The sequence below is a fragment of the Agrilus planipennis genome, unplaced genomic scaffold (assembly GCF_000699045.2).
Source record: "Agrilus planipennis isolate EAB-ADULT unplaced genomic scaffold, Apla_2.0 scaffold42, whole genome shotgun sequence".
Taxonomy (NCBI): Eukaryota; Metazoa; Arthropoda; class Insecta; order Coleoptera; family Buprestidae; genus Agrilus; species Agrilus planipennis.
Genome location: NW_020438888.1, coordinates 314,784 through 339,474, shown reverse-complemented (window position 1 = coordinate 339,474; position 24,691 = coordinate 314,784). Strand labels below are relative to the sequence as shown.

The window sequence follows — 24,691 nt, the reverse complement described above, 5'->3', positions numbered from 1 at the left end:
TGACCAGAGGGGAATCTATAAAAACGGGTTGGGGGGTAAGCACAGTTTAGTCTTAGTGCGCTATGGCTAGGCTCGGGCGGGATCTTGTTACCCCTGCGCTCGCGCTTTTATTAGTATTACTCACCTCTGACCTCGCTTACTCTCAAGGTAGGTGATTTTCATNACCAGAGGGGAATCTATAAAAACGGGTTGGGGGGTAAGCACAGTTTAGTCTTAGTGCGCTATGGCTAGGCTCGGGCGGGATCTTGTTACCCCTGCGCTCGCGCTTTTATTAGTATTACTCACCTCTGACCTCGCTTACTCTCAAGGTAGGTGATTTTCATTTTTTTTTTCTATTTTTTTTTTTGAAACAAAATGAGAACAAGCGCACTTGATTTTCATGAAAAACAAAATAATAGCAGATCTGAGAAAAACGTACAAACTTTTAAGTTGTTTATGACAAAAATCCCTTTTTACCTTTTATTAAAAAGATAATAAAGTTTAAAGAAGATGATAGAAATAAAAAATTATTCCCCTAAGGAGAAACTTGAAAAAAATTACGATTTGCTTAATTTTTAAAACACATCCCTATCCCAAAAATTAGAAATTTTAACAAAACATTTAAAGGGTTAGATAGAACGAGAATTAAAGCGATCGTATCCATTTTATAATGATTGCAATTAAAAATCATGTCTCAAAATATAATGTTTTCGATCGATCGTACGAGCTATAATGACTGAAATAGTAACAAAAACATNGAGGTACGCGAAACTTCAGAGGAGCAGACGCGACGTGCCTAAAGCTGAGGTGGACAAAATCGAAAAGGACATCAGAATTAAGACCAACGAACTGAACACTGACGTTGACGTGGACTACAGCATCAAACTGTTTGGATCAGAATTACTATTCGTCAACGTGTATGAAAACGTTGATAAATTCAAACCTGAAGTTCTTATCGAAAAATTCTTCGACCATTTAGAACTTGGCATTGACAAGACGAAAAACTTCCAGGTACATTTAAAACTCTTAAGCATTTTACCACCACTTAATTGCCTTTCATTAACTTTCTTAGGAGTCCATCCAATCCAACGTCCTCTTCTTGGACACCGAACTCAGTTATCCGACATCTCTTGGTTTCCCCTTACGTTTGGCTGTTGACGGTGCTTTTTCGGTCTTGTTCAAAGTTGAAGGAAACATCGATCTCCAATCCCTCATCAGCAGCACTGCCGACAAACACTTGAAACTCAAACTCACGATGATTTAGAAGCCCATTTTTACAAAAATTATCGATATATTTATAACATGTACCTACTCGTATAATTCTTTTAATTACGAATTCTAGAACATAAAATTGTTTAAATTTTGTTAGTTCTTCTTTAAACAAAATCGCAAGTAGTAGATAGATATTAACTAAAATCCAAATTTTCAAAAATTTTGAAGCAGAATGTCCATCTCAAAATAATTTAGTTATCAAATGCAGAAATAAACAAAAGTGTTTTTAAGAAGCATAATCTAACACTAATCCTTAAGAAAGGTGCAGCAAGTTGGTGAACTCTGGCAGCACAATAATTGATTAGATAAAGAGAAATTTTTAAAAAGATCTGCAACATCCGCAATCAATTTGAAGGTCAAGAATATACATAGATACATATAATATAAGGTCAAAATATCAAACATTAAATATTATTATGGATTTCTATCTGTCTATCTAACCGAATCGAAATATATCAATAATAATAAAACAAGAATAAATAAATATCACAAAAAATATGTTCTTTTTTTTCAGATAAATGTCGATCTGGATGCCAGGGAGGTAAGAATTAGTCTAAGTCGTTATAGAATTCAAAAAATGTTCTTAATCTTTTACGATCAATAGGAATTAATCGATCATTAAATTTTAGCATCGAAAACGTTCAAATATGCCGACGGTACAACGTACAAATACAATCTAGAAGGTAATATAGACATATCACTCTCCAGCGCGGAGGGTCAACAAACTACTACGAAACTTAAAGCTACAGTACTTTTGACCCAACTTCCGGAATGCAATCAACTCCTTCGACTAAAAGACGTCCAAGTTATTGGACCCGAAGCAAAGGTAATTTCTGGACCGCCAACATTTTTCATTCTATTCCTTTCTGAAATTTTACGTTCTAGAAATATTCTCATTTGGTCGGAATTGAGAAGCCCATTCGTCTCAATTTTCACGACGGCCATGTCGAGGATGTCGTCTGTGCAGAACCAGACGACAACCAAAACTCCCTTAACATCAAGAGAGCGGTCGCATCACTATTCCAAGTAAGCAATTCAATTATCAATCGGTTCTTGGAGAGATAAGTTCCAAAAACACTTTCTTCTCAACAGGCCTCACCGAAACATTCGTACGAAACCGATGTGTTTGGAGTTTGTCCAACTGATGTGAACAGTCGAGATGATGGAGGCGTGGTAGTGATCCAAAAGAGCAAAAACCTGAACAAATGTGGACAACGTGAAAGTCTCAGCAACGAATTCCTTAGCACCACCTTCAACCTCAACAGCGAAATCAAGTCAAGTCCCCTTTTGGACGGCGATTACACGTCAGAACAGCACATAAAGAATGGAATTTTGGAGAAGGTTTTGGTGACAGAGAACTACCTCTACTTGCCCTTTTCAATTGGTAAAAATGGGGCCCAGGCAAGCATAACAACAAAACTCCAGTTGGTAGGCCAAAGCAAAGAAAATCCGGGGAGCAAAGTGAGCGAACCCAAATCCATCATCTTCGAGAATCCTCACCCAGTTAGTACCGAAAAGGTCAACTTGGACTCGATCTTGAACGCATTGAAAGATGCCACAAACACAATCGGTCAAACTGTGAAAGAAAACTCTGCCAACGAGTACATCAATCTGGTAAAAACTTTGAGAGTTTCGAGCAAGAACGACATCCTCGCGGTTTATCGTCAAGTAAAAGCTGGTGCAGGATTCCAGGACAAAGTGGGTGCAAAGAGAGTGTTCTTGGACGCCCTCTTCAGAGCCGGAACAGGCGAAACTATCGAAGTTGCCATCGAACTTTTGAAAAACAAAGAACTAACTCCGTTAGAACAGAAAATCCTGTACATCCGTTTGGCCTTTGTTAAACACGCGACCCCGGGATCGCTCAATGCGGCTGCAGTAAGTATTTTGTGTTTCCACTTCATGTGATCGTATGCCAAATTGTACTTAATAAACCTTGCAGGCTCTGCTGGACCAAGCGCAACTTCCACGGGAAGCATACTTAAGCATAGGTTCCATTGCTGGCATCTACTGTCGCCAACATTCATGTTCAAAAATTGACGCCATCAACAAGTTGTCGCAAAAACTTTTGGCGAAAGTCAAAGGTGGAAAACCCCAAAACCGTGACGAAGAAAAAGAACAATTGTACGCCCTGAAAGCATTAGGAAACATCGGTACCCTTATCGATTCCGTTTCCGCAAGATTAATCGCAATCGCCCAGGACAAAAAAGAACCCAACAGAGTACGCGTGGCAGCCCTCGAAACCCTTCTGACCGACGCTTGTAAGGACAAAATCAGAGATGCGGCCGTTTCAATTCTAAAGGACATCCAACAGGATTCTGAGATCCGCATCAAGGCTTACTTGGTATTGGCTCAATGTCCAAACGGCAAAGTGGCCACCGCTCTAAAAGCATTGCTGGATACCGAACCCAGCTATCAAGGTAGGCAGAAAGTTGAACCCATTGTAGATTGTGTTGTACTAATGGTTCTATTTCAGTTGGAGGTTTCATCACATCTCATCTTCGTAATCTAAAAGCAACCACAAACCCAGATAAGGAACTTGCCAAACAACAACTTAGCAACATCGTCCCTCCGAATAGGTTCCCATTCGACATCAGAAAATACTCTTTCAATTCTGAATTCTCTTACGCTATAGACACATTGGGCCTTGCTAATTCGATAGAATCGAACGTAATTTACTCACAAAGTTCCTTCTTGCCAAGGTCTTTGGACTTGAATTTGACCGCAGATCTTTTCGGACACACTTTCAATTTCCTAGAAGTGTCCACGAGACAAGAGAATTTGGACAAAGTTTTGGAACACTACTATGGACCTTCTGGAGTCTTCAGAACCACCGAACCCGAAGAACTTTTCGCGAAAGGCAAGGATACTGCTAAAAACCTGTACGACACCTTCAACGAGAGGTACGCGAAACTTCAGAGGAGCAGACGCGACGTGCCTAAAGCTGAGGTGGACAAAATCGAAAAGGACATCAGAATTAAGACCAACGAACTGAACACTGACGTTGACGTGGACTACAGCATCAAACTGTTTGGATCAGAATTACTATTCGTCAACGTGTATGAAAACGTTGATAAATTCAAACCTGAAGTTCTTATCGAAAAATTCTTCGACCATTTAGAACTTGGCATTGACAAGACGAAAAACTTCCAGGTACATTTAAAACTCTTAAGCATTTTACCACCACTTAATTGCCTTTCATTAACTTTCTTAGGAGTCCATCCAATCCAACGTCCTCTTCTTGGACACCGAACTCAGTTATCCGACATCTCTTGGTTTCCCCTTACGTCTGGCTGTTGACGGTGCTTTTTCGGTCTTGTTCAAAGTTGAAGGAAACATCGATCTCCAATCCCTCATCAGCAGCACTGCCGACAAACACTTGAAACTCAAACTCATCCCCAGCGCGAACATCGAAGTTGCTGGAAGTCTATCTATCGACACCCAAGTTGTCGAAAGTGGGCTAAAAGTGAAATCTTCCTTGTACACTGCCACAGGAACCGACCTGTCAATCGAACTTAGTAAACTCAAAGGTAATACAAATACCACAGTCGAGTTCCCCAGAATCTCATTTAATGCAACATTCCCGTTCCCCTTTCAGGTATCGACGTTAAGTTTTCATTGCCAGTAAAAGAACAAAAGATCGTTTCTGCCAACCACCAGATCCTCTTCAAGTCCCGCGAACTGGGAAAGAAGGAGGTTACCAAACCCCTCAAGTTCACTCATAACAAGGACTTCTCCATCTGCTTCGATAATGTTTCACCCTACATAGGACTAACATTCTGCGCCGATATCGACAGCCCATCCCAGACGGGAAAACAGGCTCCTCTCCTACCTTTCCCATTCAGTGGAAACGCGAAATTTAGCGTAGGAATAGAACGGGAAGATTTGTCTGAATACCATTTAAGGAGCACACCATACGCGGGTGAATCGAACAAGAACGGATTGGACTTTGTCTTCGAAGTCCTTGGCGAAAAGAGGGATCGCAAGTTGAGCGTTGAAGCGGAGGCTTTCCTCTATCCGGAAGCTTACGTTCGAGGCGCCATCACAGCACCACAGAAAACCCTCTCAGCAGAAGCCCGAATTATAAATAGCAACAATGAGAAGTCGATTTTGGGAAAATTACGTCACGACAATGAAGAATTCTACGCAAAAGCTGGAGTTGCTGTCAGCGGCTCTCCTCAAAGACAAGTGTACAAGCCTCTTCTGGACTACAAATTACCCGGAGGTCAACAGGCACAACAAGGAACCGTAGAAGGAACTGTGGTGGTAGAACAAGGAGGTAGCAACGTCAAATACATCTTCAACGACGTCAAACTTCTTCTCCCCAATCAAAAGAACGTCCTCCTCAAAGGAAGCGTGGCACGCGAAAATTCGAAATATATTTCCGACATAACAGTATCTGACGGAGAAAAAGACGCTTCCCTTAAGGCCAAAGTACAGCTAGTTCCACAATTTACACTGGACGCAGAATTCAAGAACAGCGTTAACCCGCAAGCGAACGTAAATCTCAAGGCGGCATTCAAGAAGACCCCAACGGAAGTAGAGACCTCCCTGGAGCTCGTCCACGGTCACGACCTCAACTCGAAAACCAACAAGCTCGTCATCTCCAGCAATTCCGAGTACAAATTCAAAGACTACCAAGATTACAAGTTCAAATCCGAAGGTAAATTCTCCTATCCACTGATTGGAACAGAGGCCACTGGCGAAATCGAAACGTCTCCCAAAAAGCTCAAGTACGACGTCGACCTGAAGTACAATAAAGTGAATATTGGATCCGAGCTGGAACTCGAAGTTTCGCGTAAAGAAGTGGGCGATTACGATTTAGAATTCGAAATCTACGGGATGGGAAACAAACTCGAAATCAAATCGCAACACGACATCAACGGTGACGATTCAAAAATTGAAAACGAAGTTGAATTGAACGGCAAAAAGGCCGAACTCAAAGGAACCATTAAGCATCACTTCAAACCGGACGATATCGACATTGGAGCCAATTTGGTACTGAAAGTACCCAATCTCAAAGAAGCAGTGAAATTCAACGGTGGCTTAGTTTTGAACCCGGACAAGGCCGATGCTGTTCTCAAAGTTTCGGCAGGTGGCAACATCAACGCCGATGTACTCCTAAAGGCAACCAAGGATGGAAACGCCAATGGGAATCTCAAGGTACGAAATCTAGTTCCTAAATAAAACGTTTGTCTATGTTTACAATTATTTTTCGGGCAGGTATTCGTTAAAGATTTCATCGAGGCCAACGGTCAACTGAAGGCTAGCAAGGGATCGGGAACAGCTAACGTGGTAGTCGACATTCAAAAGCTCAACAAGAAACTAAAAGCTGATTCGACCTTCAAAATATCCGACCCTATTTACAACGTCGTTGTACACCTTTACCCCGACGTAAACAAGGACCCCCAGAACAAGATCACATTCTCCACCGAAAGCAAACTAACTCCAACTTTAATTGATACAAAGTACGTTTTTCAAACACTTATCTACAAATTTGTGCATACGCTACTATTTGCCTTTGTTACAGGAACTACGTTGAAGCCGCAGGCAAAAGACTTGAAGGCAATGTGAAAGCTGCAAGAGAACAAAGTCCAGGACACGAAACAGGCGAACTTCAGGTCGAAATCACCTTACCAACCGACCATTACTACTTGCTGAAGATCAACAGAAACATCAAAACCGTAAATGACATCATCAACGGACAAGGTGTTCTGGTGTTGGAATCGCGTGAAAACAAAAACGCACCAGGACTTAAAATCACCAGCAAAGGCGTGCTGAAAGACAGTAATCCTAAGAAGCACATCATCGATTACACCAACAACATAGTTATTGATCTGCCGCAAGGAAAATCAGTTAACGCTGACGTTGCCGTTAAACATTCAGGCCATGAGGAGAAAAAAGTCAGCGAAGCTAGCGTAAGTCGAAGCCCCAATCCCCTTTAAATTATTATTATTATTATGTCTTCTTTAGTTAAAGGTTTCCGGTTCCGCTTTGCCGCATCCTGTTGAATTGAGTACCAGTGCGCAGTATAAGGAACGAGTAGGAAATTACAAGATCGTCGGAAAATGCGGTAGTCAATCGTCGATTTCAGTCTCAGGTATGGAAAGCGAAATTGTTGGAGGTATTTTGTTATTAACCATTCCGATATGTTCTATCAGGAAATTACGATCTGTATGGTCAAGGCAAACCAGTTAGTGGAGATATCAATGTCGAAGTAATAACTCCGAACGCCATAATAAGAAACGTCAGATTGAGCAGTTCTGGACTCGCCAAAAAACCAGAAACTCCTGAAGATCATTTGGAACTTAAAGGGAAATTTGCCCTCTTCATAGACGACGATGGCGTATGTGTTTTATAAGATAGTGGTATCAGAAACTTTTTTTTACGTACGTGTTTCTTTCTAGAGCAAACCCGATGCCACACTAGATGTCAAAACAGAAGGTGAACTCCAATTCGGCAGAAGAGATGGCAAACTTCAAGTAAGTTAAAGTTACACATCATCATCATCATCATAAGGTCGTCAGTCCTAAAACTCTTTCCTATCCTGAGCTAATTTTTGCATTTCCCTAAAACTAGAACAACCCATATCCTCAACTATCTGTGAAGAATAATCAAATCTAGGTCTACCTCTACCCCTCCTAACTTTCGTTTCTGCCTCTAATATGTCTCTGACTACACCTTCATGCCTGAGAAGGTGTCCTACCAACCTATCTCGCCTATTTCTTATTGACTTCCATACAGTCTTCTGTTCTCCTATTCTTTCTAATACCTCTTCATTTCTAACTTATCCTCATCATTCGCCTGTAACACCACATTTCGAACGCTTTTTTTTCCGCCGCGCCCACTGTCCATGTTTCGCACCCGTACAACGCCGTGTTCCAAACAAATCACTCTTCTATCTTTGTAACTCAACCCTACATTTTTAACATCTTGTCCCATTTAACATTGTCAAAAGCTTTTTCTAAATCTACAAGTCCCTCTTTCTTTTTTCTATAGTTTTCTAATAATATACGAGAAAATCTTCACTATTGTATCCTATTTTAGGGTACCCTCAACTTCCAAAAGGAACCTCCAATTTCGGTTGCTTTTGGATACGGAATTTCTGATGAACAAGAGCTGAAAAAATTGAACGCAAACTTGGAACTGAAAACCGGAAAAGGTCGTGATGTCAAGACCGACATAACCATTTCCAAAGAAAAAGAAAACGAATATGTTCTCGACTTACTCCTTGACGCACCGGAAGCCAGAGGAAGTAAATTCCATTTTTACAACAAAAAATCGTCGGACGGCAAAGTTCATAAAAACGGCGGAACCGTAGAAGTAAATGGTAAGAAATACGTCATAGCCAACGAATTGGTCCTGTCGGACATCACGCCAGTTTTGGACTTGTCGCTCCAATTTCCTGACGGCAAAAAGGACGAAATCGTCCTGAAGATCAACACTATATCATCGAACAAGGGAAGTGGACAAATCAAGGTAAATATACGAGAAAATCCAATTTTGAAGTGTATTAAAGAAATATGTTTTGTTAGATCGCAATCCCCCGCAAAGATTTCTTGCTAGAAGGAGACGTAGACGCTTACGTCGAAAGTCCAGACAATTTCAACATCAAGGGAAACATCAACTCGCCAACTTTGAAAATCAACAAATATGCCTTCGAGGCTCAAACGAAAGCTGCAAAAGGCGGAAATCGCATACTTGTGTCACTTTCTTCAGACGGTCAAAATATTTTAAGTGGAAGGTAATAAACAGATATCTAATCTAGGCCTACCTCTGCTCCTCCTAACTCCCGTTTCTGACTAGACCTTCATGCTTGAGAACGTGTCCTACCAACCCATCTAGCCTATTCCTTAATGACTTCCATAGAGTCCTCTGTTCTCCTATTCTTTCTAATACCTCTTCATTTCTAACCTATCCTCATCATTCGCCTGGAACACCACATTTCGAACGCTTCTAACCTTTTATTTTCCGCAAAGCCCACCGTCCATGTTTCGCACCCGTACAGCGCCGCCCTCCCTTAACCCTGCGCTTTCCTATGCTTTGTATCCCTGCTACATTAAACATGCAAAGAATTTATTGTTCAATCATTTTCTTCTTCTGACATTAGCACCAGTTACAAACATCGTGTTGAAGGAGACAAAACAATCGTCGAAGGGGCCGGATCGTTCAAACTTAAGGAAGAAAACAAGGCAGCTAACTTCAAGTTTATCAGGCAAAGTTTGGACGCCGCGAAATACGGCGAACAAGGAATCCAAGTTTCCTTCAACGGAGGTCTTGGACCCAAGGCAATCGACGCCGAACTCAAATTGACAAACAAACAATTCAAAGTGCTCAACTCGTACTGCGAAGAGAAGAAACAATGCTCTCACATTGAACTTGATTCTAAGATCACACAAAATGGTAAAACATCATTCATCTTTTCCCTTTCCTGTTTCAATACTAATTCATGTTGTTCCTCAGATGTTTCGATATTCAATCACGAAATCGAGATCGCAATCGATCTGCGTAATTTGGGCTTCCCCCACGAATTCGGACTGAAAGGTGTCACAACTCGTAAAGACCTTGTGTTCGTCCACACCGTCGACATCCATTTGCAAAACAAGAACAACAAGTACCAGTACAGCGTTTACGTTCAACCAACCGAAGCTGGTGTTACCCTAACAACACCGAAACGTGTTGTTTCGGCCGAAGCCAAACTGCAAAAGTGAGAATTTGAATATCAACCCCCAACGTTAATTTTCCCCGTTTTCTTAATTTATTTTTTTTTTATTCAGGGAAAAGGGTAAACTCGTACCAATCAAAGGAGATATCAGCTTGTACTTTGACAAGAAAAACCAACCGAATCAGAAAACATCGCTAAGCGGAATTTTGAACTACGACCATAGTAAAGACAGCGGTAATGTACATGCCGAAGTGAAATTCACGAACCCATCCCTTGCCAAAGACCTTCAGGTCCTTTACAACGCCAAATACGACATACCCTCGAAAACTGCAACGCTGGAATTCGTAATTGATGTCTTTTCGAAAGCCAACCAGAAAATTGTTGTTACTGGTAAAGCAGTTAAAAGAAGAATTGGAAACTATGGTTTCTCCGTGAGCAACGTGTTCGAAGCGAAGAGTCAGGTAAAAGGTGCCATACTCAGTAAAGTACCAAATAAATAATATTTCTGTTTCAGGGACTGAAAATAGACATCAAGTCTGAAGAAAACGTGCTAATAGACTTCGTAGAAAAGAAAACGTTCCAATACGACTTCAAAATCATTTATAACCTGGACAAGGCGAAATACATTTCTGCGTTGCAAGCTGAAGCGGATCAAAAACACGCCCTACTTTTGTTGAGTACTTTGAACAAGGAATTGTTGAAAGTCGATTCCCGATTCCAATTAAACAAAAATGTCCAAATTGTCGACACCACCACGCAAATATTAGGAGTAAAACCTATTGTCAGTCACCTGGAAGTCAAAAATTTCAACACTGTCAAATTCTACACGTCTCGCAAAGACAATCCCAACGAGAAGATAGAACTGAATGCTGGATTCATACCAAGCCAAATATCTGACTTCCGTTTAGAAGTCATCAAGAACGGCCAACGGAAAGACTTGCTCCACGCCAGCGTGAAGCTTGACGAAGCCAACTTCCTAAAATCTGATTATGGAGTGAGTGCCGAAAACATCAAACAACTTGTATTGGTTCCCATCAAAAACGACATCGAGACATTCTTGAAAGAATCGAAAGCCACCTTGGATTCCGCAACTAAGGAGTTCTCCGATCAAGTGAATCACATCAACAGTATCGCAAAGAAGAGTCTTCCTAATTTCAAACCTTTCCTCGAATACCACAAGAAGGAATTGGAGAAACTGAGAGAGGAATTCGTTTCCGACAAGACTCTTAAGGAACTTGAAGAATTCTTGTAAGATTTGTGTGATACATATCGTAACAATCTTCTATTTTCGTTTCTATTTAGCAAGAGCACCTTTGGAGCAGTTGTGAAGACATTTAACGAGATTTTAGCCCAAGTGAGCGACGTCACGGAGAAGGTTGTTGCCAACTTGCAGACCCAGTTTGCCCAAATAACGGAGTCGATCAACAAAGATTTGTTGCCCAAAGTTAGAGACATCGCCAAAAACATTCTGGACGCTTCCTACACGATCTTAGAACAATTCACCAACTTGTTCTTCACGTACCTTGCGAAGATCAGTCAAATTATTGACGCCCACCAGGACGAATTGAAACATATCGCCACCTACATCTCTTCGATCAGCCAAGGTGAGAATTTTAATAACGAATTTTAAAATCTTGTGGATGGCCCATTAAGAAATCGAAAAATCTTCTTCTTTAGATGTCGTCCGCTTTTTGGCCAAGGTGTTCGAACAGACCCGCGACGTAGTGGTTAAAGAATCTCAACAGATTTACAACGAAATCAAGAACTTGCCCATCGCCGAGGAATTGAAGAACAGGTACAATGAGGTAAGCGCTCGATCAACAATAAAATAATTATCGGGTTGTTCGGAAAGTCATTTCGTTTTTTCTCGACAGAGGATTTAATTGTATTCTTTTGCACCCAACTTCACATTTAAGCCGTATAATTTTTATATGCTTTGAGAGCTCATATAGCAAGGATTGTGTGTGAAAAATTCCAATTAATTCTACGCAGTAGTTTTTGGTTGGTGCCCTTTTAAATATGGAGAGCGATAAGCAGCATTTTCGACATATCTTACTGTTTTACTACAGAAAGGGTAAAAATGCTGTTCAAGCCAGAAAGAAATTGACTGATGTGTATGGAGAAGGTGTGTTGACAGTACGCCAGTGCCAGAACTGGTTCGCTAAATTTCGATCCGGCAATTTTGATGTCGAAGATGCACCACGTTCGGGAAGGCCGGTTGAAGCTGATAAAGACGCGATAAAGGCATTAGTTGATGTGAACCGGCGAATAACAACACGTGAGATCGGATTGAGGTTAAATTTATCAAATTCAACAGTTTATGACCACTTGAAAGGCCTGGGATTATCCTCGAAGCTCGATGTATGGGTTCCCCATGTTCTCACAGAGAGAAATCTGTGTCGCCGCATTGACGTCTGCGATTCGCTTCTCAAACGTCACGAAAATGATCCGTTTTTGAAGCGCATCATCACTGGGGACGAAAAATGGGTTGTATACAACAACGTCAAACGCAAGAGGTCATGGAGCAAAAAAGATGAACCGGCTCAAACCATTTCCAAAGCCGATATTCACCAAAAAAAGGTGATGCTGTCTGTTTGGTGGGATTTTAAAGGAATCGTTTTTTTTGAGCTTTTACCGGATAACACAACGATTAATTCGGAAGTCTACTGTCATCAGCTGGACAAACTGAATGATGCACTTCAACAGAAAAGGTCAGAACTAATCAACAGGAAAGGTGTAGTGTTTCACCAAGACAACGCGAGACCTCACACAAGTTTGGTCACTCGCCAAAAGCTTTTACAGCTTGAATGGGATACAATGCTACACCCACCATATTCTCCAGACCTGGCACCATCGGATTATTATTTGTTCCGGTCACTCCAAAATTTTTTAGACGGTAAAACCTTCACCTCAAATGAGGAGGTCAAAAACCTCCTCGATCAGTTTTTTGCCAGCAAAGACCAAAAATTTTATGAGCGTGGAATTATGCTACTACCAGAAAGATGGCAAAAGGTGTTGGACCAGAACGGTCAATATATTATTTAATAAAGTATTTGTTTATTATACGAAAACTGTCTTTCATTTCCACAAGAAAAACGAAATGACTTTCCGAACAACCCTATATATTGTACATTTTTTTTATTTTTCGTTTATGATTAGATCACTAGTGGAGTTACCGTTTCGGAAGGTATTATCAACACCATTAAGGATTTCGCTACCACTCTGAAGGACGCGCTACCAAACGAATCTTTGAAGAGTGTTGTCACCGCAATTACTGACTACATTGAAAAGGTATTATAGATAACAAAGTAATTATTAAAAACGGTAACGTAATTTCAAATGGTTTAGAAATTGAAACGGGAACCAGTTGACGACGTAGCGGCTATAGAAGCCATCGTGAAGACCATTGCAGATGCACTAAAGGCTGTTCTTCAGTCAATACAAACTGATAAGGACTTCAGTTTTCCAACCAAAGCCGTAAGTAACTTCGGGGATTTACAAAAATGTATATACTTGAGTATCGAGTATTATTTATTGATAAATATTTAGATCCCAGTGTCATTTAACTTCATCCACAACTTGCCACGTCTGGTAGCCGTTAAATTCTCTCCATTGAACTATTTATTGAAGAACGATCTTCCCGACATTGTGACTAGTTTCAGAACCGCAATATCCTTTGACTTACGCGACTTCATATTACCTCAACGACGTAAGCATCACTATGCCATTTTTTTGGCTGGCTTTAAAAATTAAAATCTAAATTTTTCTTTTGCAGTATTCGCAATTGTGGCCCAAGGACAACACATCTTCACCTTCGACGGTAAGCACATCACGTTCCCAGGTAAATGCAACTACCTTTTGGCAGGTGACGCTGAGAATGGAAACTTCTCCCTGGTCGGAACGTACACCAATGGTATCCTTACTGCTATCACCTTGTCTGTCAACGACGAGATCGTTACCTTGAAGAAGGGACGTCAAGCCTTATTGAACAATGGTACGTGGAGAAGAAACAAATGATGCTGATGGTAGAAATTTTTGTTTTATTTGCAGCTGCTGCAGATTTGCCCATTAGCACCCCGCACATTAGCGCCTACTCTCTTTACGAATCAGTCCATTTGAAATCCAAAGCTGGTATCTTGGTAGTTTGTGGCCCAGAATTGGTCGTTTGCGGAGTTCACATTTCAGGATTCTACCACGGACAATTGAAAGGACTTCTTGGTAAGACACCAAAAATATTTTGGTCGCATAAATACCTAATTTCAAAAATCTCTCAAAAGGCAACGGAAACAATGAACCCTATGACGATTTTACCCTTCCCAATGGCAAAATTGTGACGAGTCCCAAGGAATTTGGAAACTCATACAAGACCAGCGGCGGTTGTCCAGATGTCAGTGAAGTAGGTCATACAGACGCCGGTCACAAATCACAGCCGTCTTGTGAAAAACTTTTCGACCTTGAGTCACCGCTACGGTAATTCAATGTCAAATCAATTGTATAGAATTGTTTTTTTAACAGTCTCTTTCAGATTCTGTTCTCCATTCGTGGATCCTGCCAACTTCAAGGAAGCTTGCAATCACGGACTTCACGCTGGAGTTCCTGACACCGAAAGGGCCATTGCCGTTGCTTACGCTGCGGCTTGCAACCACAAAAACGTTTGGATAAGGGTTCCCGATGAGTTCCGTAAGTACTCAAGATCATTTTCTTCGGTTTTTAGAGTTCCGAATGAAAAACGGAATCCTTGTAGGATCGCTCGTGTGTTTGTGTGTCAGTTTTTTTATGGTCGATTTATTTTTGTTTTTAGTACAATGTCAAAACTCCGACAAGCCTTACGACGTCTTCACGAAGTTCAGCGTTAAACTTCCGGGCAAAGCAGCCGATATCGTCATAATTGTTGACCAAAACAAGAGTAACGAGGAGATTTACAAGAACATCTTGCAACCCCTGGTACCGCAAGTTGTACAAGAATTGAACTCCAAAGGAATCAAGTAAGTTTCTTGGTTCTTGTACCTTCAAAAAAATAAAGGGACCATTTTCTTCTAGCGATGTTGAGTTCCATCTGATCGGTTTTGGAGGAGTCAGTTCTCAGTGGCCATCGCACTTTACCCATGGCGGAAAATTGACATTCAAGGGAAAATTGCCGAACGTTAAATTCTACGACCAGCCCAAGAAACCCGAGTTCCAGACCGGAAACGAAAAGGTCGATTCGTTCTTGAAGACCGCTAAGAGTTGGTTGCACGATTTATCCTTAGCATCTGGATGCAACGTCGAATTTGTGACGTACAAGGAAGCGATTTCTTATCCTTTCAGAGCGAACGCCGCCAAAGCCATTATCGTGGCACGTGGAACGCCATGCGAACAAGGGCGATTCGTTTTGGTAATAAACGATTTTTAAAAACGAAACAATTTTATTGATTTCCAATTGTTTTATGTTTCAGATACAAAAACTATCCGCTTATCTGTTCAACAGCAAAGAGTTATCACTCAATTTGATTGTTCCTTTCCCCCATTTGAAAGTAAAAGATCCAAAAGAGGCCAAAAACGTGATCGGTTTTAATAGTCGCAACGCGTTTACTTTGAGTGACACGAAAAAGAAACAAGGAACCCCCGACTTGCACAAGCAACTCGATTATGACGATTTCTGTGTCGATTTCACAACTAATGTGAGAGAAAAACTTTTCCTTTTTCTTTATCAACCTTTTAAACGTATTTGTTTTATTTCCAGCACCGCGGTAACGTGTTCGTAGCTAACAACATTCTAGCTGCCAAAGCGGCTGCTAAAAAACAAGCTGTCCAGGTAAGATCCACAACAATTGGCTTACTTCTTTTGTTGTCATTAACCGTTTTGTTTTTGTTTTACCGATACAGATCGCAGCCCACAACATAGTACAGTCGATCACGAGCGTCGAACAGGGTTTGGACTGTGAATGTAAACCTATTTCTCCCTACAGTGCCCTTAACCAATGCCACGTGGTGTACACCAAAGATGTAAGTACAGTTTTAAATTATAAAAATCGATATAATCGATCGATCATCGATCTATTTTTATTTTCGCCGTTTCAGAGGAAATGAGCCAGTCGCGACGATTAGATGAAATTCACGAAGAAAGAAACAATCCTATTAATTAATCACTTTATGAGTACCTAAAGTTAATTTTAAGTGTCTTAGGCTACGAAAGCAAAATTTTGTAAATTTTTCTAGTGTCAGGTATTGTAAAGTAAAATATTATATAAAAAGTGTAGTCCGACTTTTACTTCTACTTACTGTATACACAGGGTGACCATATAAATACCCAAATTAAAAAATAACAAGTACCTATTAATTTGAAAACGCTGTCAAATGAAAAATTGTATTGGCATGTTCTTTAATGTCAAACTGGAATAAAATTTAAGTGCACAACCAAGGGAAGGCGTACAAAAATTATACGCAATTATTCGTAAAAAATGAGTAAGGAGCATTTTTCAAAAGTTTTGGAGAACTTGAATTCATTAAGAAAATCATCTAAATTATGCGATGTCAGTTTCTCCGTTGATGGTGACATAATCGAGGTCCATAAGGCCATATTGGCCGCTAGTAGCCCTTATTTTCATGCAATGTTCACTGCAGGACTCAGGGAGTCCAATCAGCAGGTCATACATATGCAAGGGGTCACTTCAGAATCCATGAAATTGCTGGTAGATTTCGTATACGGCGAAAACATAAAAGTTACTTGCGAAAATGTTAAAAACCTTCTTATGGCCGCAGATATGTTAGAAATACACGAAGTCGTTTACATGTGTTCGAGAAATATTCTAAAGAATTTGGATAATTCGAATGTTCTCGAAATTTATTGGTAAGAGTACAGATTCGTACACATTTTATACGTATCCTCGCAGTTTTGCAGATGATCATAATTTAATATATTTAAAAAATGCGACGTTACTGTACGTTTGTCACAATTTTTCGAAAATACGTGTACAAGAAAATTGGCTTCGCTTAACAAAATATCAAACAATTGAAATTCTTGCGTCTGAAAACTTAGTTTTGGATTCTGAACAGGAGGTTCTCGAAGCGGCCATGAAATGGCTTAGGCAAAACGAAACCGAAGTACAAAAAGACATCTACGACGTTTTAAAACAAGTGCGATTTCTACTTTTTCCTATAGGTAGGTATTTATAATCCTACACACTTCTTCACTCCAGTTTCTCCTTCTAATTTGTCTGTGTCTCTAACTAACCCTTTTGGATTGGAGTTGCCAATCCACAGCTAGCATCAGAAGGGGAAAGATCTCTGAAGAGGTTTGCCACTCTAACTGACGATAACCTTTAAACCCTTTGTGTCTGAGAAACTGTCCTACTAACCTATATTGATCTACATAAAGTCCCCTGTTCTCCTACTCTTTCTAATACTCCCTCACTTCTTTCCACAATATTTTTAGCATCCTCCTACAACACCAGAACCATGCAGAGCCGTACTCCAAGCATACTCTTTTATTTATATATACCTAAGTATAAAATTTGCTATAAATTATTTTTTTAATGTCCCTAAGCGCCATTCCACCCTGTACATGTATAAAACATGTACATTTTTTTGTAGAGGTGGTAGAAAACTATATTGAGAAATGTTTTGAACCAAAATTGCGAAATGCCTTGATAACCATTCACGTTGATCTCACATCGGAAAACAGCAACCTAATTCGTTTACAACAGGGCAAACCACGGTTAAGAAAACAAATTTATGCTCTTTGCGTGGACAATTATAGGCCCCAAAAATTGTTCGGACATGGCCAGCAAGAAGAAAACTACATTTTCAAAAGATTCAACAGTCTTACGGAGTAAGTAAATTTTACAAAATTTGCCCCTAAATAAAAGATCAATTTCTTTACGAACGTAGCCGTTATTGGGTACATTTTTTTAACTAGAGAATGGACCGAAGTGCCAACAAAAGTGAAATGTCCGGTTATTGCCCAAATCGCAACCCTGTACGGCAATATTTACGCTATAGGTTCGGACAGTACCTGTTCCTACTGTTACATGTATAACACAAACGAAAATTTGTGGATTAAAAAGTCGAATTTAATGTTACCTAGATGCGAATTTGGTTTGTGTTCGTTAAAAAACACCCTGTGTGCAATTGGGGGATGGACCAGGGGCGAAATCGACCAAACAATAGAGACTTACGATTTTGTTAACGACACATGGGATATTTACGATAATTTACCAGAACCAAGGTATTGCATGGGCGTTGTAGTCCACGAAGGTATCTACAGTCACAAAAAGGTACCTCTACGGTTTATATAACGCTATTCTATTTTCAGGGGTGATTTATTTAGCAGGGGGTTCCACTAATGAGGCCAGATACACCAGCGATTTTGTTGGTTTTAATTTTAGGGACCGCGTTTGGGTAACTTTGGCCCCTTTGCTACAAATAAAGAGCCAATTAAGTTTAGCAGTACAAAATGACGTTTTGTACGCGATAGGAGGATGTAACGACAGTGGGGATTTAAAAACTGCAGAAAGTTATTCTTTTCAAAACGTATTATTATTATTATTATTGTTATTGTTTGAATTTATAATTGGGATGTGCCTGGTAGTGCCGTCTTTAGAGGAAGGGGACGTAGGGGACTAAGAAAACTGGTACATTATTGAAATACAATTTTTCTAATAAATCATNCCCAAATCGCAACCCTGTACGGCAATATTTACGCTATAGGTTCGGACAGTACCTGTTCCTACTGTTACATGTATAACACAAACGAAAATTTGTGGATTAAAAAGTCGAATTTAATGTTACCTAGATGCGAATTTGGTTTGTGTTCGTTAAAAAACACCCTGTGTGCAATTGGGGGATGGACCAGGGGCGAAATCGACCAAACAATAGAGACTTACGATTTTGTTAACGACACATGGGATATTTACGATAATTTACCAGAACCAAGGTATTGCATGGGCGTTGTAGTCCACGAAGGTATCTACAGTCACAAAAAGGTACCTCTACGGTTTATATAACGCTATTCTATTTTCAGGGGTGATTTATTTAGCAGGGGGTTCCACTAATGAGGCCAGATACACCAGCGATTTTGTTGGTTTTAATTTTAGGGACCGCGTTTGGGTAACTTTGGCCCCTTTGCTACAAATAAAGAGCCAATTAAGTTTAGCAGTAGAAAATGACGTTTTGTACGCGATAGGAGGATGTAACGACAGTGGGGATTTAAAAACTGCAGAAAGTTATTCTTTTCAAAACGTATTATTATTATTATTATTGTTATTGTTTGAATTTATAATTGGGATGTGCCTCGTAGTGCCGTCTTTAGAGGAAGGGGACGTAGGGGACTAAGAAAACTGGTACATTATTGAAATACAATTTTTCTAATAAATCATCTTCAGTAGAAGGCAAACAGTTGTAACACCTGGTAAATGTCTAGATGATGGCCCCTTTGGGGTGGGGGTAGGTGGGATCGAAAGAGGAGGTCTCCCCTACCACTGTACCATAAAAAGTTCGTGGGGGTAGATGATGGCCCCCCACTCCCGAGGGGGTGGGGGTAGGGGGGATTCGAAAGAGGATGATCACCTGAGTAAAACTCCATAAAAAATTTGCGGCGGTCTCACCCCCATAAAGAAATATGGGGGTTCAAAGTTGATTATTTTGACAATTTTCATACACTATAATTCAAATAAAATTCAATAAAAAAATTATTTTCAAGCGGGTGGAGGTGGGGGATCGAAAGAGGGTGGTCACTTGAACAAAACCCGATAACCTAACCTAACCTAACCTACCCTATTGATAAAGATATTTAAATAATGTTTTATATAACTTTCTCAATATTTTTATGTATTTTTCATTAGTTTTACCTTTGAATATTGTTTAAGAATGACTATATAAATATTTACATGCCTAGAAATGTATAAAAATTGGCATATTTATTAACTTTGAACCCCCATAACTTTCTATGGGGGTGAGACCGCCACGAACTTTTTATGATACAGTGGTGGGGGAGACCTCCTCTTTCGATCGCCCCCATCCACACCCCCCAAGGGGGTGGGGGCCATCATCTAGACCTTTACCAACACCCCTTAAGACTTAAATTTTGAAGACAGTCTCCCTCCACCTATCCTCAAAATTTAGACCTCAGTCTCCCTTCATTTAAAGCCGATACTCAATGACTTGTTCAAGTCCATAATACGAAATTTCATTTTTTAGCCTCCCCTTTCTCCTTCCTCACGCTAAGTCACACTTTCAGCAACCCCCCTATCAAATATTACGTAACAAAAACTACGCCACACCACCCCTACATACGATTTTTTGCGATTAAAAATAGCAGTGAAAAAAACTTTCTATCATAATAGAAATTTTAAGAAGCTCCAAGTTAAGAAAAACATAATGAACGACAAACGCCACATTTCCTTACACCTCCCTACCCTCTTGTCATTTCTCGTCACACTAAACAATATCCTTCCCCCCTTTACTTGAGAACGCATTTTATGAACGACCCCGTACATAAATAATCAAATAAAAATTTGTTTAAATGCAAAGATAATAAAATTGTAGAAACAATGGACAAAATTACCATTAATGAAAATACCAAGAAATAGAGCTATAGCTGTTTCAATTGATGGATTAGTTTATGTGATTGGAGGTGAAAAAGACAGTTGCACCAATTTATATCGAGCACAATGCAACGTTTCGTCTGTAGAATGTTTCAATCCTCTGACCAATATGTGGTACGAACGTGCTTCTTTATTTGACTGTAAAGCTGCCACTGTTGTATAAAATAAAGTGGTTTCTATCAAAATTCCCATTTACTCCAATTATTTATAATAATAAAAAAAAATAAAAGCGAATAAAATGTTAAGGTTAGATTCGAACTCTCCTATTGCACGATTACTATATGCAGGTATGCGGGGGTCCTAACAATCTGAACCAATTACAAAATGCTATACTAATTCCGGTTAGCATTATTGGGGAGATTGCTATCTTCTCATCATTATTACACATTTTATAAACAATAAGTTATGTAAAATTTTGTCAACGACAATCTTTTGAGTGCCGGCTGTACTCAATCTACCCCTACACACACCAAAACTCGTCTACACTCGACCCCATTAACTGTATGCAAGTACATTAACCTCTTTCCCAGTTGTTTACTTTTACTTAACTAAAGTCTTATCAGTTGCGCCACGTGCTGCGCTATATTATAGATTTGTTAACATTTAATTTTGAAAAAGTGTAGTTTCCCCTACAGTAACAAGAAGATGATTGCAAATATCGAAAGTATTATACAAAAGAAAACACAAACAATTCAAAAGAGACCCCAGGAAAACCCCACGGGCCTGAAGCACGAATGCGCCGTGTTCGGGGTTATAGCAACAAGTGTTTGGCCTTCCAAATTGGAAATTGCACAAATAATATGCATGGGATTGGAAGCCCTACAGCATAGGTGCATATCAAGCCCTCTTTTAATTAACGATCGTCGACCATTTTTATTTTATTTTTATTAGAGGGCAAGAATCAACAGGTATTGCAGTAAGTGATGGGGAAGAATTTAAAGTGCACAAGGGCATGGGCTTAGTCAAACATGTGTATAACAATGACAGTATTAGCAAATTGCAGGGCAATTTGGGAATAGGACATACACGGTACTCTACCAAAGCCAAATCAGAAGTAATAAATTGCCAACCGTTCGTAGTACATTCCATACATGGCGCTCTGGCCGTTGCACACAATGGGGAGTTGGTAAACTGCTCGAGTTTGAGAAAGAAGGTTGTTATCAGATTTTAGAATTGAACATTCGTAGTCTAAATGAAAAACTGTAGGTCTTGGAAAGGGGCATAGGGCTTTCCACCCATTCTGACAGCGAGTTAATCACACAGGCTCTATGTCTCAACCCCCCAGAAGGCGAAATAAATGGACCAGATTGGCCTGCTCGCATTAAACATCTGATGCTCTTAGCTCCTCTGAGTTACTCATTGGTTATTATGCTCAAAGATCGTATATATGCTGTTCGAGATCCATATGGAAATAGACCATTATGCTTAGGAAAAATCACTCCTCTGAATAGTCGTGAGCATTTCTATATTTGTTTTCTTATATTAGTTTATATTACAATCGAGTTTCAGCCGAAAAAGAGTTAAACGAAGACCAATGTGATGGGTGGGTTGTGGCATCTGAGTCTTGCGCGTTCCTTTCGTTTACTCGGTATGTAAGGGAAGTTCATCCTGGAGAGATAGTGGAAATGACCAAGGACGGGATCAGGACGGTGGATATCATAAAACGACCGGAAGGGAACGCACAAGCGTTTTGCATTTTCGAATATGTCTATTTTGCTAGGCCAAACAGTCTCTTCGAAGGGCAGGAAGTGTACACTGTGAGAACCAATTGTGGTAGGCAGCTGGCACTTGAGCACCCTGTAGAAGCTGACATAGTCGGGTCTGTTCCTGAGTCTGGAAATGCCGCAGCTTTCGGATATGCCACCCAAGTATTTTTTTTTACCTTGTATGCTAATATACAATTTACTTGTTTTGGTTTTCTAGGCGGGAATCCCCTTCGGGGAATTACTGACAAAAAACAATTACGTCGGAAGGACGTTCATACAACCCAGTAACAGACTGAGGCAGCTGAATGTCACTTTAAAATTCAGTAAGATAGATAGATATCTTTTATTTTAAAAGCCCTTTTTGTAAAGCATCGTAATTGTCAGGTCCAATACTAACGAATGTGGAGGGTAAACGTGTGGTTCTTGTGGATGATTCAATAGTCCGGGGAAATACCATTCTTCAGCTCGTTCATATGCTCCGAAAGGCGGGGGCTAAAGAGGTTCACATTAGGGTAGCTAGTCCACCACTAAAGTTCCCCTGTTACATGGGCATAAACATTCCCACAAAAGAAGAACTGATCGCAAATCAGTTGGATAATCTCGATTTAACAGCGAAAATCGGTAGATCAATCATTATCAATCCAGTTTTAATAAAAATTGTTTATCCTAATTCTTTTGCAGGTGCGAATAGTTTAGCATATTTGAGTGTCGACGGTCTAGTAACAGCAGTACAACGCGATCTAAAGAATCGTAATATAGAATATGGCCACTGCGTTGCATGCTTGACGGGGAAATACCCCGTAGATATTAACTCTAGTACCCAGTGGTGAAGAAAAACAACAAATAAAATACTTTCATTCAAAAGAGTACTTAATGGAGACTGTTGTTTTATAATAATATATGTCATAAACATGCCTATGTAATTGTTTTTTACAAATAAATGTCTAGAATCGCCATCTTACTTTCGTTACAGTTTAGATCAGATGTCCAATATGGCGGCACATATGCTATTCAAATCCCAAGTAGCTGAAACTGTACAATGGTAGATCAATTGTTATCCAATCAATACTCAGATTTTCCTGTCACAATAAACAAATCACAAGTCGGAGTTGATGTGTCACCTATTACAGGCTCACGTATATTGTTAACGGTTAATGTTTTGTTGAAAACTAAATATTTCTTATGCCTCGTTTGTATTATTCGCCCCGTAAAACGAAAATGGATGATGTGGAGGACCCAGCAGGCGACGTTACTGTTGTGGACGTGTATGACATTGCCTCTGATATCGGTAAAGAATGTGAGAAGATTATTGATACATTTGGAGCAGATGCTGTGACATCACTCATGCCCAAAGTAATAAACGCCCTGGAGCTCCTGGAAAACTTGGCGATAAAAAATGAACGCGAAAATACTTTAATTCTCGATATGAAATCGAAAATAACACAACTAGAGAATGATAAGATTGAAAAGGCAGAATACAGACAAAAATTTGAAAGGGTAAGCACTAAGGGAATTTAAATTGTAAGGTCAATTCATGACTTTTGGTTGAATTGACTTTTTATTTAAAGGAACTGGAGACTATAGAGGATCAATGGAGGACAGAATCTAAAGATTTGGTGATGCTGGTGTCCAAATTACAAGAGGAAAACAGAAAACTCAAGTCCCAAGACAACAGTCAATTCAATGACATCAATACTATTGAACAGACCATGGCCAGTGATATGCTGGGAAAGCTACAGGCTTCCATAGACAAGCAAAGAGAGGAGATCAGGCAAAAGGAGAGACAGTTAGAAGAAAAGAATGCGGAAGTGGAAAATGTCAGTATTAAATAATAACCCCTTTGCCTATGTGTAACCACAAATATTTCTTGTTACAGTTCAAAACACAAATTGAAAAAATCACCACATCCACTAGAGACCTAAGAAGAAGGCACAAGACTCTACAAAATCAAGTGAGAACCCTCTGTGATGAGAGGGCTGATTTTTTAGTTCAGTTACAAGACCAACAAAGAGATATTACAGCTTTAAGGCAACGTTTGGGCATTGCTGTTAAAGAGAATGAAGATTTAGCAAAGGTAAATCACCAGTATTTGAAGAAACCCCAAACTTATAACCATTTTTCAGTGTGACATTACATATCCCAGTAATAAGGCAGTCTTTGATTTGGATGATCCCAACAGGCCCCGGTTCACTACTCAAGAGTTGAAAGACATATTACACGAAAGGAATGAACTAAAGGCTAGAGTTAGTGATCTGGAAGAAGAATTGGATACATATAGGCCTAAGCCAAAAGTAGAAACGTAAGAAAAGCATCTTTAGGTTGATATGCACAATCTTTTTTATTTTTATTATTATTTAGTTTTTATTATTTAAATGTTTTGGTTTTTTTATTTATACAGAAAAAAACATGTACCAATTAATAAGGGTGTTGAAGTTGTGCCCGAAATTGTCATTAATAATGCAGAGGAGTAAGTTTATTTAATTACCTGT

The 24,691-nt window shown here is 39.8% G+C and overlaps 4 protein-coding genes and 1 long non-coding RNA gene across 12 annotated transcripts in view; all 5 read left to right on the top strand.

Moving 5' to 3' along the window:
- Positions 1-47: 47 nt before the first annotated feature.
- On the top strand, positions 48-16,151 carry LOC108744884 (apolipophorins). Of its 3 annotated transcripts, none has more exons than XM_018480841.1 (35): positions 48-147; positions 1,766-1,792; positions 1,881-2,077; positions 2,137-2,277; positions 2,344-3,126; positions 3,191-3,668; positions 3,725-4,401; positions 4,463-4,778; positions 4,847-6,411; positions 6,472-6,716; positions 6,779-7,166; positions 7,222-7,348; positions 7,410-7,594; positions 7,656-7,730; positions 8,296-8,727; positions 8,784-8,992; positions 9,359-9,651; positions 9,712-9,955; positions 10,026-10,374; positions 10,428-11,161; positions 11,216-11,517; positions 11,567-11,718; positions 13,073-13,204; positions 13,262-13,390; positions 13,463-13,622; positions 13,689-13,907; positions 13,964-14,131; positions 14,191-14,383; positions 14,439-14,593; positions 14,715-14,898; positions 14,954-15,287; positions 15,349-15,573; positions 15,636-15,707; positions 15,779-15,898; positions 15,974-16,151. In XM_018480841.1, the coding sequence occupies exons 1-35, from the start codon at positions 63-65 to the stop codon at positions 15,980-15,982; spliced, it is 10,104 nt and encodes a 3,367-aa protein (XP_018336343.1). In that variant the 5' UTR covers positions 48-62; the 3' UTR covers positions 15,983-16,151. The 3 variants fall into 3 exon arrangements, with proteins under 3 accessions (XP_018336343.1, XP_025837556.1, XP_025837555.1); XM_025981771.1 differs by lacking the exon at positions 48-147 and adding an exon at positions 205-308 and having other exon boundaries at positions 11,591-11,718; XM_025981770.1 differs by lacking the exon at positions 48-147 and adding an exon at positions 205-308.
- Positions 744-1,168, top strand: LOC112906812. The gene is made up of 2 exons (XR_003232610.1): positions 744-990; positions 1,052-1,168. It is a non-coding gene; the product is annotated as an uncharacterized LOC112906812 (long non-coding RNA).
- Positions 16,152-16,253: 102 nt separating the features above from the next.
- LOC108744887 (actin-binding protein IPP-like) lies at positions 16,254-20,681 on the top strand. The gene is made up of 8 exons (XM_025981798.1): positions 16,254-16,742; positions 16,786-17,054; positions 17,486-17,723; positions 17,811-18,148; positions 18,207-18,505; positions 18,559-18,856; positions 18,915-19,132; positions 20,438-20,681. Exons 1-8 carry the CDS (start codon positions 16,354-16,356, stop codon positions 20,657-20,659), a joined length of 2,271 nt encoding a protein of 756 aa, XP_025837583.1. The 5' UTR covers positions 16,254-16,353; the 3' UTR covers positions 20,660-20,681.
- Positions 20,682-20,764: 83 nt separating this feature from the next.
- Positions 20,765-23,156, top strand: LOC108744889 (amidophosphoribosyltransferase). Its single transcript, XM_018480850.1, has 7 exons — positions 20,765-21,326; positions 21,388-21,649; positions 21,703-21,949; positions 22,006-22,364; positions 22,420-22,525; positions 22,587-22,823; positions 22,884-23,156. The coding sequence occupies exons 1-7, from the start codon at positions 21,142-21,144 to the stop codon at positions 23,030-23,032; spliced, it is 1,545 nt and encodes a 514-aa protein (XP_018336352.1). The 5' UTR covers positions 20,765-21,141; the 3' UTR covers positions 23,033-23,156.
- Positions 23,157-23,264: 108 nt separating this feature from the next.
- Positions 23,265-24,691, top strand: part of LOC108744895 (RILP-like protein homolog) — a 4,501-nt gene continuing 3,074 nt past the window's right edge. For 2 of the 6 annotated variants that reach the window (XM_025981778.1, XM_025981775.1), the window contains exons 1-4: positions 23,265-23,699; positions 23,771-24,019; positions 24,079-24,276; positions 24,326-24,381. In XM_025981778.1, coding sequence (XP_025837563.1) covers positions 23,385-23,699; positions 23,771-24,019; positions 24,079-24,276; positions 24,326-24,381 — 818 coding nt within the window. In that variant the 5' untranslated portion in view covers positions 23,265-23,384. Of the gene's footprint in view, positions 23,700-23,770; positions 24,020-24,078; positions 24,277-24,325; positions 24,502-24,600; positions 24,670-24,691 lie in introns of all 6 variants that reach the window. The other 4 variants (XM_025981774.1, XM_025981776.1, XM_025981777.1 and 1 more) reach the window with 4 other exon arrangements.